Source organism: Parasteatoda tepidariorum, chromosome 7 (assembly GCF_043381705.1).
Source record: "Parasteatoda tepidariorum isolate YZ-2023 chromosome 7, CAS_Ptep_4.0, whole genome shotgun sequence".
NCBI lineage: Eukaryota > Metazoa > Arthropoda > Arachnida > Araneae > Theridiidae > Parasteatoda > Parasteatoda tepidariorum.
The window spans coordinates 47056512-47069452 of NC_092210.1; the positions used below are offsets into that span (position 1 = coordinate 47056512).

At 26.7% G+C, this 12941-nt stretch overlaps 1 protein-coding gene across 2 annotated transcripts in view; it reads left to right on the plus strand.

Annotated features, from left to right (window-relative positions):
• The first annotated feature begins 1968 nt into the window (after positions 1-1968).
• The window catches only part of LOC107451582 (probable RNA-binding protein 46), a 28284-nt gene continuing 17311 nt past the window's right edge, over positions 1969-12941 (plus strand). The window contains exons 1-4 of one of the 2 annotated variants that reach the window (XM_016067736.3): positions 1969-2681; positions 5324-5368; positions 9032-9206; positions 12390-12570. In XM_016067736.3, coding sequence (XP_015923222.1) covers positions 2022-2681; positions 5324-5368; positions 9032-9206; positions 12390-12570 — 1061 coding nt within the window. In that variant the 5' untranslated portion in view covers positions 1969-2021. The remainder of the gene's footprint in view (positions 2682-5323; positions 5369-9031; positions 9207-12389; positions 12571-12941) is intronic. The other variant, XM_016067737.3, reaches the window with a different exon arrangement.

Below are 12941 nucleotides of genomic sequence, written 5' to 3' on the forward strand. Positions count from 1 at the left end.
TTAGAAATAAAATACTCAAAAGCTAATAACTGGTTTATATCAGAATACTTATTAAAGCATCATGCAGATGACGAAAATTTTCCGAAACATTACTTTTACAAAATATGAGAATCAAGAATCTTCTTCTACACTTATATTTACTTCAAGCAAAGAATTTATAATTTATAATTTTTTCTCTTGCAACATAAAGGTAGAGTTCATCGAATTCAAGCTAATTCTTAATGGTGTTCGTTGGGAGTAATAAACCATTGCCCGAACAAAGCATAAGATCCAGTTGTTCTGCCTCGTTCTTAATACTGTCATTTTGAATTGTGCAGTTCTAGTGCAACCTAAATAAAGTACCTACCTACCTTGAATTCATTTTAAAACTTTTCTCCCTCTATCCGAGATTTTGACTTCTATGAAATGTAAGATTACAAAAATTTGAACTACTTTTATTGTCAACATAAACATTATCTTTAATTGAAATTTATTTTAATGTCAGTTTAAGTTTAAAATTGAATGAATGGTGATGATATTTTCTTGATTTTTTACTTATTCTTGATTATTCTTGAACGAATTTAAATTCGTCTTCTTTTCAATTTTTAACATTTAGGGACAATTTAACGATTTCAGTTCGATGGGAATTAAATCAAAGATATTTTCGATAGGAATTAAATCAAATGGGAAAGTGTGATACTGACGTCTGTTATTTAGAGACTTTTCTAAAGGTTTACCACTATGAAGAAAATCTTCATTACTTTAAATTTTATTGGATTTCAAACGTAATTAATTGAGAAAATTGTTAATTTGCTTCTGCTTTATATATATATATATACATTATTTCTGTTTATTTAAAAGAAATAGATAGATAATTTTATAGCACTTTTTTTGAGTCACATTATTGTAGTAAAATTTGCCGAGGGAAAAAAAATAGACCTTACATTGCTAGTAAAGTTAATTTTAGTCAAATGAAGCGTTATTTTTTTTTATCTGTAGCTGTTATGTTAAATAAATTAAATAATTTTAATTGTATGAATTAAGCGGGTATTTTTTCTTTTTCTGTGCGATATTGCTTGTAGAAACACATTAACAGATATTTAACTGGAAGAGGATTACAAGTAAGTTCCCAACAAAAACTCTCCATTTAAACTATGTTTTCTCAATCCAGAACTCAGTAAATATCTTGCTTTCTGAACTGTTTTCATAATTACAAGGAAACGAAGATTATCTTTTAAAGCATCCAACTCCTCTATTTATCGACCATAGTAATATAAAATTATTAAATGAGATTAAAAATTATTGCTTGAAGTACATAAGCCGAACAAAAAATATTGTGTTTAAGAAAATAACTTCTATCGAGAAGAATATTGCTCAGGTTTTTGCTATTTATTGACTTGTAAAAAGTTTTAAAAAGTGATGTGTTCTGAAAACTTATTAGAACATTTTTCAAGTTGAGCCTGCAAAAATGACTTAGCATTTGATTCTATGAATTATTTAAACATTTTGTTTTTCTTAGTACTTATTAAAGAAATAATTTCATTTTTTGATGCTAATTGTAATTACTAGGCATATTATGCATTTATTTCAGTTTTTTAATTTCTTCCATTGCAATTATTTTGCATTGCGTTCTTTTCAACTTTCCATCCTACCTGATGGAATTTTAAAAAAATTGCTCTATAAAGTAAACAAGAAGCCGAAGTACAGAACTGATTTATATTGTTTGATATAAAATGTAAATGTTTATTATAATAGTTTCATTAGTCTTAATTAGATGGCGCTTTTCAAATTTTCAAAATATATTTTTGATGGGTTCGTTAAGAATAACATTTTAATAAGAATTTACAAAAAAAAAAAGAAAAAAAAGGCGTGACAAAACTTTTAAGCAACCAATCATTTTAAACTGTTTTGATTAACCAATGGAAGAGAGTTCTTTAATTTAAAAAATATACGTTTGATATTTTTCATAATTACTGATTAGAACGCAATTTAAATTTGATCTCGTCGTTTGTCAATCGAGATACTCTTTGATTCAATTGAAAATGGCAGCAGACATATTTAGAGATACACATTTACTAACTGCTTTAATGGAAAAAACAGGATATAACATAGTTCAAGAAAATGGCCAGCGTAAATATGGACCACCACCAGGTTGGATAGGCCCACCACCTCCAAAAGGATCTGAAATATTCATTGGAAAATTACCAAGAGATGTCTTTGAACATGAACTTGTTCCATTATGTGAGCAATTCGGTAACATTTATGAACTCCGTTTAATGATGGAATATAATGGAGGAAATCGCGGCTATGCTTTTGTAACTTTTACAAATAATGAAGATGCATTAAAAGCCATTAAAGGATTGGATGATTACGAGATAAGACCAAATCGTCACATTGGGGTTTGCAAATCAGTTGACAATTGTCGTCTTTTCATCGGTGGAATACCAAAAGATAAGAGTAAAGAAGAAATATTGAATGAAATCAGTAAGTTTACTGATGGTGTATCAAAAGTTATTCTATACAGCAGTATAGCGGATAAAACAAAAAATAGAGGATTTGCCTTTGTGGAATATGAGAGCCATCGGGCAGCTGCTATGGCCAGGCGTAAGCTAATATCTAATAGTGTGAAATTGTTTGATCATGAAATTGCTGTAGACTGGGCCCAACCTGAAGCACAAGTTGAAGATGAAACCATGAAAAGAGTAAGTTTTGTTGAATTAAATGTTTGAAAAATGTAGAGAATTATTTAATTTTTTTAAAGGAATAATGTTTTATACATTTTACATTTTGCTTTTTTTCCTCTTTAAAATTGAGTCATAATTATTCTTAATAATTTTTGGCAATATAATTACGAATTTGTTAAGATAAATTATATATGATACTCATCCATTTCGCCGCTGCAGGCGATAAAGTCGCCAATAAAAAGCAGTAAATTGTAATTGTAAAAAACAGTAAATTAAAAATAAATAAAATATCTGAATTTGTTCGCGCAATTGAAAAAAACCATTTAAATATGTTTAATATAATATTGGAATTTTAATAAATTCAGGCTAAACTAAAAGTAAGAAGTGGTAGCAGGAGTCTGTCTAGGTTTTTCTGAGAGGTACCTATTTTGTGAAAATTAAAAATTATATTAAAAAATCAACACAAAAATATAGATTTATCATTTCTTACGGGATACAAAAATAAAATTTTAAGAAAAAGTATTTTGTGAAACTACCGTTTTTCCTAAAGTTTAGTCAGTTTTAAACTATTTACCTATTTTTGAAAAAAGAGTTACACTTACACCAGTTAGACTTACACCAGTTGCACTTACAATTAAATTAAATTATTTTCTTTAAAAGTCTGCTTACAAATATTTATAAATTTATGAATATTCTTGATTATCAATAAATTGATGATTCTTGATGATAATTTTTCATTTTCCCTTTCCTTTTCAATGGTCCGAAATGTCTTTTCCGTAAAAGAAAAGAAAATTTCAGGGGTCAATTGGGGTCAATAACTTTGAAAATTATTAATATTGAATATCAAATGAGCATTGAAAAATAATTGAAAAAAAAAATTCAGTGGTACTCAGAAGAACTATCACCATTAATTTTTTGTAGACTTGGCGAAAATAATTGACGGTTTATAATAGAAGCCAAAAATAGAATGCCTAAAGTGGTCAGACTTATAACTCCGTTGCTATGGAAACCTCGACTTATTGCAATTAATTAAGTTGTCATATTCACTAGCAGAATGATGTAACCAAACAGGGTTTCAAAATGTAGCAAGCTATAGATAATTTCCCCCCAATTTTCTTTTATTTTTATTTATTTATTGTATTTTATTTTATTCCTTAAGAAAAATATTTTTTATTTACTTTATTATTATTATTTACATATTAAGAAAATAATATGCAAGTTAGAGTCATTATTAAAAATTAATTGCTTAATAACATTATAATAGAAATAAAGTTCCAAACGTGGCTTCGTTGTCTAAATACTTTACTAGTTTATATTATATAGATAGAATATTGAGAAGACCCACGGTAACTTCATGACTCAAGTTTAAATGAGTTTTCATTAAATTGCCAGTAAGAAAATATTGAATAATTGATATTGTGTTTCTCCAGTTTTAAAGTGCGGAAATATGTACAAATTTGTCGAAAACGATTTATTGTCAACAGTTTTATTCTCTTGCCAATTTAACTAAGCAATTATAAGACCTTAAAAATCAAAATTTATTTGTTTAGTAAAATTCATCGGTGAAACACTTCTGTTTAGCATCATTTTTTCTGTGTTGATAATAAGGAGAAAGGTTGAAAATTAAATATTTTATGGTGATTTCACTTTTATTATGTCATAAATTGTTGATTACATTGTGTATGTATTTTGTACGGACGCAAATTACAAATTTAAATTACATTTTTGAAATTAAATTCTAATTCTGTGAAGCCTATACTAAGACATTATTGTGTAAACGTCTAAAAGTCTCTAAATAGAATTAATATGAAAAATAAAATATTTATTAGTTTAAAATTGGTGCATTCCATTTTTTAAACTTTAAAAATTAAAATCTTATTTACTTTAGAATAAAAATGTTATGACGGGGGAAAAAATAACTCGAACGATGGTGAATTTGTAATTATTATTATTATTTTTTTGATAAGCAATTGATAAGAATAGTACATATATATGAAAAATATAATTTATTTATATATATTTAAAGCTCAAATAAAATCTTATGGACTGACTACCCAAGTAAAAATAAATGCGAACAGTCACCTGTAGAAGATTTAAAGAGCTTGAAGCAGTATATCAATCTAAACAAATGTGCGTATTGTGCTAACTTAAAGTGAAAATTACATCTTGAATCTAAACTTGTATAGTAACTATTTAGAAACATTACGAAGGAATAGTTAGGAGTAAAAATTCCCTCCTTGGAAAATGCGACATCTATACCACCCTTAAAACTCTTTATTAGATATAAACAATCTGAAACAGTTAATGTTTTTATCTGATTCCATTTTTAATGTTACAAAAGTGAAAATTTCTATTCTATATTGTAATTTAATGAAACTAACATCTATATTAATTTAAGATATTAAATTCGATGTAAAATTTTATCTGAATTATTCTTTCACGTTGCTTTTTTTTATTACTTTTTGATTTGAAACCATCCATAATTAATAACTATCTTTGTAAAAAAATATATGATCTGAACTAAAGAGTTTTATTGCATTATTGTGAGCAGAAATGTCTTTTTTGATCACTGAGTTTATATATATTTACATGTATACTCGAAACATGTTTTGTGAATTTTGATTGAATGCAGTATACTTCAATGTTTTTATTTTTAACAGTTTTTGAAATCTACTCACAAGACAATTTTAGAAACTATATATCTGGTATGTATAAAATTATTCGAGAGAGATTCGATCTTTTCCAACTGACTTTACCTCCCTCCCTTCCATGGCTTTCATCTTTCTTCTAACGAATTATGTTTTGCTATTCATCACAATAATAAACACAATCTAAAGGCTTCGCTTGTAAACTATATTCTAAAAATACACAAGTTTGTTTTAAAAAAAAAAAAATAATAATAATTCACAAAATGAAAATTGTTAAATTTTAGATAAATCACCAAACAAGATTGTTCTAGTATTTATTCATTTTTTTTTTACTTTTCTTTTCTGTTGTGGCTAATGCCAATATTCTCGCCAACTAAGCTAAGGTATTCAAGCATGTTGTTAAATTATAGTTTGTTTATTAATTTTTTTTATATACTGTCCATTTCTGTTAATTTTTTAATGAAGTTTAAATTTCATCTTTTAAAACCTTCCGAACATTTTTTTAATGTCATAAACTCGATAAAAATAAAAGTATAGCAAACGTAGTAAGCACACTAAGACTTGTCTTATAAAAAATTATTCTTATTTTTTTTAAAAAATATGGGCGACTAAAAATGTAGTCAACCGATGCACTTAATTTTTTTCGGTATATTTCCATTTCGCCGACGCTGTTGATTCAGTTGCTATTGCAAAGAAGTCACCAGGAGCAATGAAGAAAGAATGAAAAAATAAATAAATAAAACAGATTAACACCGGAAATATTGAAAACCAGGAATTATCTGGGAAATCGAGATTCGGAAAAAAGTCAGGAAGTAGTTAGAGAAAAAGAGATTAAAGTCAGGAATTATTAAAAAGCGTAATTTTTCCTGAAAACCGGGAGTTGTCAAGGAATTTGACTCCCTAACAAATTGCAAAATTTCACTCTGCCATTTTCAATACCATAATTTGCGCTTGCGCAAGAGAGGATTTTTAAAAAAAAATCCAATTTTTTTCTGTACTGACCTTCATTTGGTGCATCCTCAAGATTCTTGTATTATTCTTCAGCGTTTTTGCAGTATTGCCCATTGGGTACTTGCACTTCAAGAACAAGATCTGCCATACCAACACTTTTGACCTATAACGTCAGCGCTAGCTGGTCGTTTATAAGCAAGATGGCGTGTAAAAGTTTAGCAAAGTTTCTCTACATAAGTTAGAATATTAATTAACGATAAGTTAATTAAATATAGAGCCGTATCGCACATTGAATTAAATGAAATATAATTAATTCTCGTCTACTTCTTTACTTAACTTAGATTTATAATTTGTTTATGTATTTCATTGGAACCATGATATATTTTTGTTTTGTGTACCTAGCGACTTCGATGCATAATTAGTTTGTCTATAAATCACAAGGCTTCTAGCTCGTCTTTGTGTAAGCCTCTGTGTAAATATATTGTGGAAGAATTGAAATCTTGGAGAAAAATTCTTTGTGAGAGAATTCAGGATGTGTCTCTTAATAAAAGAATTGATACTTGACGTGCTTGGCTTACTCGAAATAGAATGGAAAGAACAGTTGCTAACGTAAGCAAATGCCGCGTTTCAACAACCAATCAGGATCGAGATACCCAAACTACGTCCCATTGCGTTGTAGGAGTCGGAATTACGGAACTTGAAATTAATGCCCTACGAGTTACATGTTGTTGTTTTTTACTCTACTTTTGTTTTTCAGTTTTCGTTATCATTGATTTATTATGACAAATTATTATTATTACCAGTATTTTTTTTTTTTTACAATTTCGATAATACATTAACTATTAGGAACAAAGCGTTTTTTTTATCGTCTGTTAGTTTATTTAATTTATTTGATATNTTTTTTTTTAATTGAATTGAATAAAATCAAATTTCTCAGGCGTGTGCATTGCAAATTTTGCCTGATGTGGAATCACATCTGCTTTCATAAATAAATAAAAACAGAGTAATAGTATAAGCATAATAATAATTGTAATAGTATAAGCATATCATTATTAATTATTAAAAGCAGACGATTGTTTTATGAAGCAGATTGTAGCTTTTTCATTTTACGAGTTCTGATACCACTACGTTTTGTGGTAGGGTATTGAGGTTTATTTTTCGTATTTAATAATATATATAGAGAGAGAAAGTAAAGGAGAAAATAAATCTTACACTACCTAGTAGAAAATTCGGCTACCTTCTCTACCATAAATGGGTTCACAGAAAATTCTTTACTTTTTCAAAGATTTAGTTTACAAGCTCCGAAATATGATACTCATATTTATGTTATGATTAAAATTCAAAAGGAGATGAGTAACAAAATATATTGCCTCTTTCTTCGCAGCTGCTTTCTTTTTAAAAACCTACTCTCTTTTGAATAACTGCAACTTCTCATAGCTTGCCAAATAATCCTATTTAAGGAACATCATGCAATACTGTGTACTTTGAACTAACTTATTTTCGATTTCTTTTCTTTATAATTCATTCATGTTTCCTGTATGCTTTAATAAAAACAAACTCAATATCTATTTAACATAGTTATATTTTTAGTTTATCTTACTGCACTTTGTATGTTATTTTATTGACTGTACTGTAGAGAGTAGCTTAAAAATTTAAAATAATAAAAAAAGATTTTTAATTTTATTTACTTATTTAATTATATAAATCTGATCCTTGTTCTGCTCCAGTTCTAAAACAGTTTCTTGACATTTCAAGTTTAATTCGAAACAGCAAAGAAATTCATGAGCCATAGCGCTGCTCATGAAAGCTTCTAAAAGTTTTTATTACAAAATAAAAAGGAAAGGATTTTGGGAAGCGAGAATCTCCCTAGAACAACTCGATCGATTATTTTAATTCCTTTTCTTTTTTGTAACCTAGCTTAATTATCACTTTAGCCCGCCCTCCTGAACAAACTATCAGGATACCTACATTGCGAGATTATTTTTATGTTAAAATTTTATAATTTGGATTTACCATTTCCTAAAATATTACATAATTTTTTTAATGAAATCAAAAATTATATTTTCTTTACTAGTTTAGCGATTAAGAAATTTGAAATCACTTACTTAGCGATATCAAAAAAGCTTTTTGTATTATAACGTCACATTTACATTTGCGTATTTATATTTTCCAGGATTTTTTACTAGATTTGATTTGTATTATTTATATAATCAGGGGTCTGTCTAGGTTTTTCTGAGAGGTACTCATTTTGTGAAAATTTAGGCTCAATATTTGTGAGAAATAAAAAATTAACACAAAAATATAGATTTATCGTTTCTTACTGGATACAAAAATAAAATTTTAAGAAAAAGTATTTTGTGAAATTTTTCCTAAAGTTAACGGAAGTAAATTTGGCCCCGACAGACCCCAAAATTATATTAAATATAATTTTGATAAATGATTTTTATCATTTATTCCTTTATAATAATGCTCATATACATAATTTTCTTCTCGTTCATTAGTTGAGATTGATTCTTTTTGGGTATTTATTCTATTTCATCTACCTAATTATTATTATTATTATTTTATAATTTAAAGGGAACATATAGTTTGAGATATATTTTATTAAATTTTCAAACTTTCATTACTTATTTTGATTAATAATATTTTTTTAAATGGAGTTATATCGGAATAGCAGTCACATTTAGTTCCTTTCCAGCAGTTAAGAAAATTTTTTCGTTATTTTCAGTAAATGATGATGTTTTGCATATTTTTTCCCCCGTCATATAGGTCAAAGTGCTTTATGTCCGTAATTTGTCAGCTTTAACTACAGAAGATCAGCTTCTTCGCTTATTTTCTATGGGTGGTGTTTTGAGAGTTGAAAGAGTTAAAAAAATGCGAGATTTTGCTTTTATTCATTATTCCAAGAGAGAAGATGCTGAAAATGCCCTGAAACAACTTGATGGTAATTATTTTATTTAAATAATCAGTTATTATTCGATTATCAATAATAATCTGATTTTTACTAAATGATAATTTTAATAACTTACATTTTGTTGTATTACTTTTTAAATAGTGATTTCCAGTAATATTTGTACTTAGTATTTATTCTTTAATTATATAAATCTTCAATTTTATTTTATAAAAGATTGTGCACTACTAAATCGGTAGAACAATATAATATCTCTATGAGAAATAACACTTGACCTTAGTATTTATTCCTTAATTACTTATAAATAAATCTGCATGGTAAAATGCGGGCATGCATGCTCGAATATAAATAGGGAATTTTATTGTTCGAAATTAGATTGAATGTGTTTTATAGGTTCCTTAAGTTTTTTAATTTTCTTTTTAAATGTGAAAGGTCTGAATTTTTATAATGCCTTTTTGAGCAGACCTTGCTAGCGTTGTTCATTTCAATTTATTGAATAGGTATGACTTGAGATAAAAAACTACTTGAATTATAAAATGAGGCCGTCTTCACGTATCTATGTAACAGGTTTTTATTTTTTTAACTTTATTAAATTTTTTAAAATTTAATTTACTTTAAACTGTTAGATACATTTTATGAAATTTTATGTATTTACCCAATCAAGTTTCCATTCTTCCTTGACGGTTCTCATCGTTCCACAGTGTAAGACACTGTTTCCGAAGTTAAACTAGTGCGGAAAAAACTGAAGTTTGATTAACCTGCAAAGGGACCAAGGGTGTGCTGTATCGGTCCTCGTTCAACAGATCTACCGTAAAGTGCTCGTGTTCAGGTCTTCTGATTACCAAAGGGGGAAGCCATCTCCTTCGCATTTGATAAAAATTTTAACGGCATGTCTTTGGAGTATTCTCAGTGTGTGGCATAAATCAAGGACCACCATCCTCGACGGCAACCAGTGTGTGTGAATTGCGTAAAGTAAGAATAGCCCTTCAGGAATTTTGAGAAATTCAAATTTTCAAATCGGGTCTCAATCGAAGCAGAAATAGACAACCGGTAGCGACTCGGCATTTGTATCTGAATCAGTTAATAAATCTAATCTAAATAAACAAAATTTATCATGGAAAATAAATTAATTACTTGTTTGGTGTCTACTATAACCTGCTACTATATTGTGGTACAAGTTTGTTTTCGTAAACATTAATCTGAATTTGTAATTTATCTTTTAAAAAGTGGTTTGATTAATGTTAACTTTAATAATTTATAGTTTTATTAAATATTTTGTTATTTGTCCTATGCACGGTTTTTTTAATAAATGAAAATTGATTTATAAAAGTTTTGTGTCATAGGGTGCTGCCAAAATTAAGATTTTCTCTGAATCGATAGTAAATAACTACAGAACGAAAATAATTGCTATACTGTAACTAGTATTGGTCTTAATTCTTGAATTTCATCAATGTATTAATACTTTGTCAACTGATTATTTTACACAGAAATTATGTTATGTCACGGGCTATTTTTTTGCAATTCAATTTGAAATAAAGTATAGATCTGTAAATAGGATATAGATCTTAAAAGCGAAAAACTTTTTGATTTTTTTAGGTTTTTAATTTATGGTTAATTAATGAAGGGATAGTTGTAAGTTGTATAATTTATTAGATATATATATAGATGATATTAGTGAGGTATTTTAAGAATTATTTGAATAAATTCGTCATTTTTGGTTTTTGTATTTTTAATTGTTATAAATTTTTATTTTATTTAAACTAATACAAAAATATTTAACAAACCTAGAATTGTCAGGGAATTTCTTTCAACTCCAAAAATCAGGGAAAGTTGCAATTTTCTTACAAAAACCTGGAAAATTCCTTCATTATTCCTGGAAAAAACCAATCTTAAAATTGTCAATAACAATACTCAGTTAAGGAGGTTTGAATTAAATAATTCTAACATCTATTACAATTATTCATTGTAAAAATTTTACATTTTAGACTTACTGAAATGCTTCCTTCCTCATATAATGATATTTATTTTACACAAAAAATCTAATACTTGGCAAAACAAATAAAAAAAAATCCAAATTTTCTGATGAAAAATTTTGTAGTATAGATAAAATATGGTATGGATTTTCATTGAAATCTACCTAGAAAAGTCAGGGAATTTTTTTTTCTGAAATTGAATCTGAAATTGAATCCCTGTCTAAATATTTGTAATATTTAAATGTTAAAATTGTGTTTGTAAATTTTTTTGTTCTGCATAAATATTTGCTATTTTTTAATAAAAAATAATTAAGTAAAAAAAATACATTTATAGGTTTTAGGAAATATATGGTTCTTAATTGTTATAGGGACCATAAAGCTAAGTTTGCCATCATATTTATTTATATTTATGTATACATATATATATATATATATATATACCAATTTATTATATTGGTGAAAAATCTGACAAGTAGTAGAAAACACATGGTCAATCAATGCATCAGGCTACAAAATATAAATTTTGTTATCAATTTGTTCTAGATCATCTTAGCAACCTCCTGTAATTAAAACTATTTTCATTTCAAGTTAGTTCAGTACAAAAGATTCAGTCAAATAAGAAATTCAATAACCAGCTTTTAATGTGATAAATAATCTAATCGAAAAAACTAGATTACTGCCATACATCCTATAATTAAATCTATCATGATCCATGTAATTTTAAAATTTAGTTGTTCAATACATTTTTATTTTAATTTTACATAATCCTAAAATTTTATTAACTAATGAAAAATGAAATGTATTTTATTTTTCACTCACCCTTAGATTATAGAAATTATTCTGTGTTCGCATTTAGAAAATGTTAAAAAAACATCGATTTTTAAAAAAAATATATTACATTTAGAGAATATGAATTTAAAAATGGTTACTTGATATTCTAAAAATAAATATTTAAATTTATATAATTCTGTTCAATTTTTATTCAGGAGTAAGATTTATATAATATTCTTATTAAATTTTCTTTGATTTAATTCTATTATTTTGGAATTATTGTCAAAAATATTTTATTTTCTATTTTATTAACTTTAATAAAGTTCTGATAATGACTTTATAATGTATTATTATAAATATTATGCTATATAAATATTTATTCTAAAATTATTTTCATTTCAAATACTATTTAAATTTATTGAGTAATTGTTTATTTTGATTCCTTAATGGATCTATTTTGTTTCTTTATTAGGTTGTGTATTTGATGGTTGTACACTTGAAGTTACTTGGGCAAAACCTCCTGATGCCCAAAAGCTAAGATCACCATCTGATAAGAGAGATTCACTTCATAGCATCTATAAACATTTAAACTATGATAGTTTGGAAAGCAGTTTTGATCACCTTGGTTTATCTCCTGACTCTATTTTGACCAAGTAATGTTTGAATATTTTTCTCTTTCTAATTCATATGCATATATACACACACAGCGGTGCAAAATAATTACGATTCCTTGCTCAAGATTGTGGTTTTACGGTTAGGGATTTTGAGAACTTTCTTAATAAGCTGTATTTGAAATAAGTTTTTTTTAATAAATTTTTTTTTTACCTTAACTACCAATGGTTTTGTTGTTTGCAGTTAACCTGTGATGTTTTTCTACTCCTATTAATAATTCTAAAAACAATAAATAAAAAATTGAAACTACTTGATAGAAATAATAATTAAAAAAACTCTCCCCTTTCTAACATGGTATTTTTAGAGTCAGTAAGGTCAAAGGTTAAAGAACTTGCTTGCAGGTGTTTCAAAC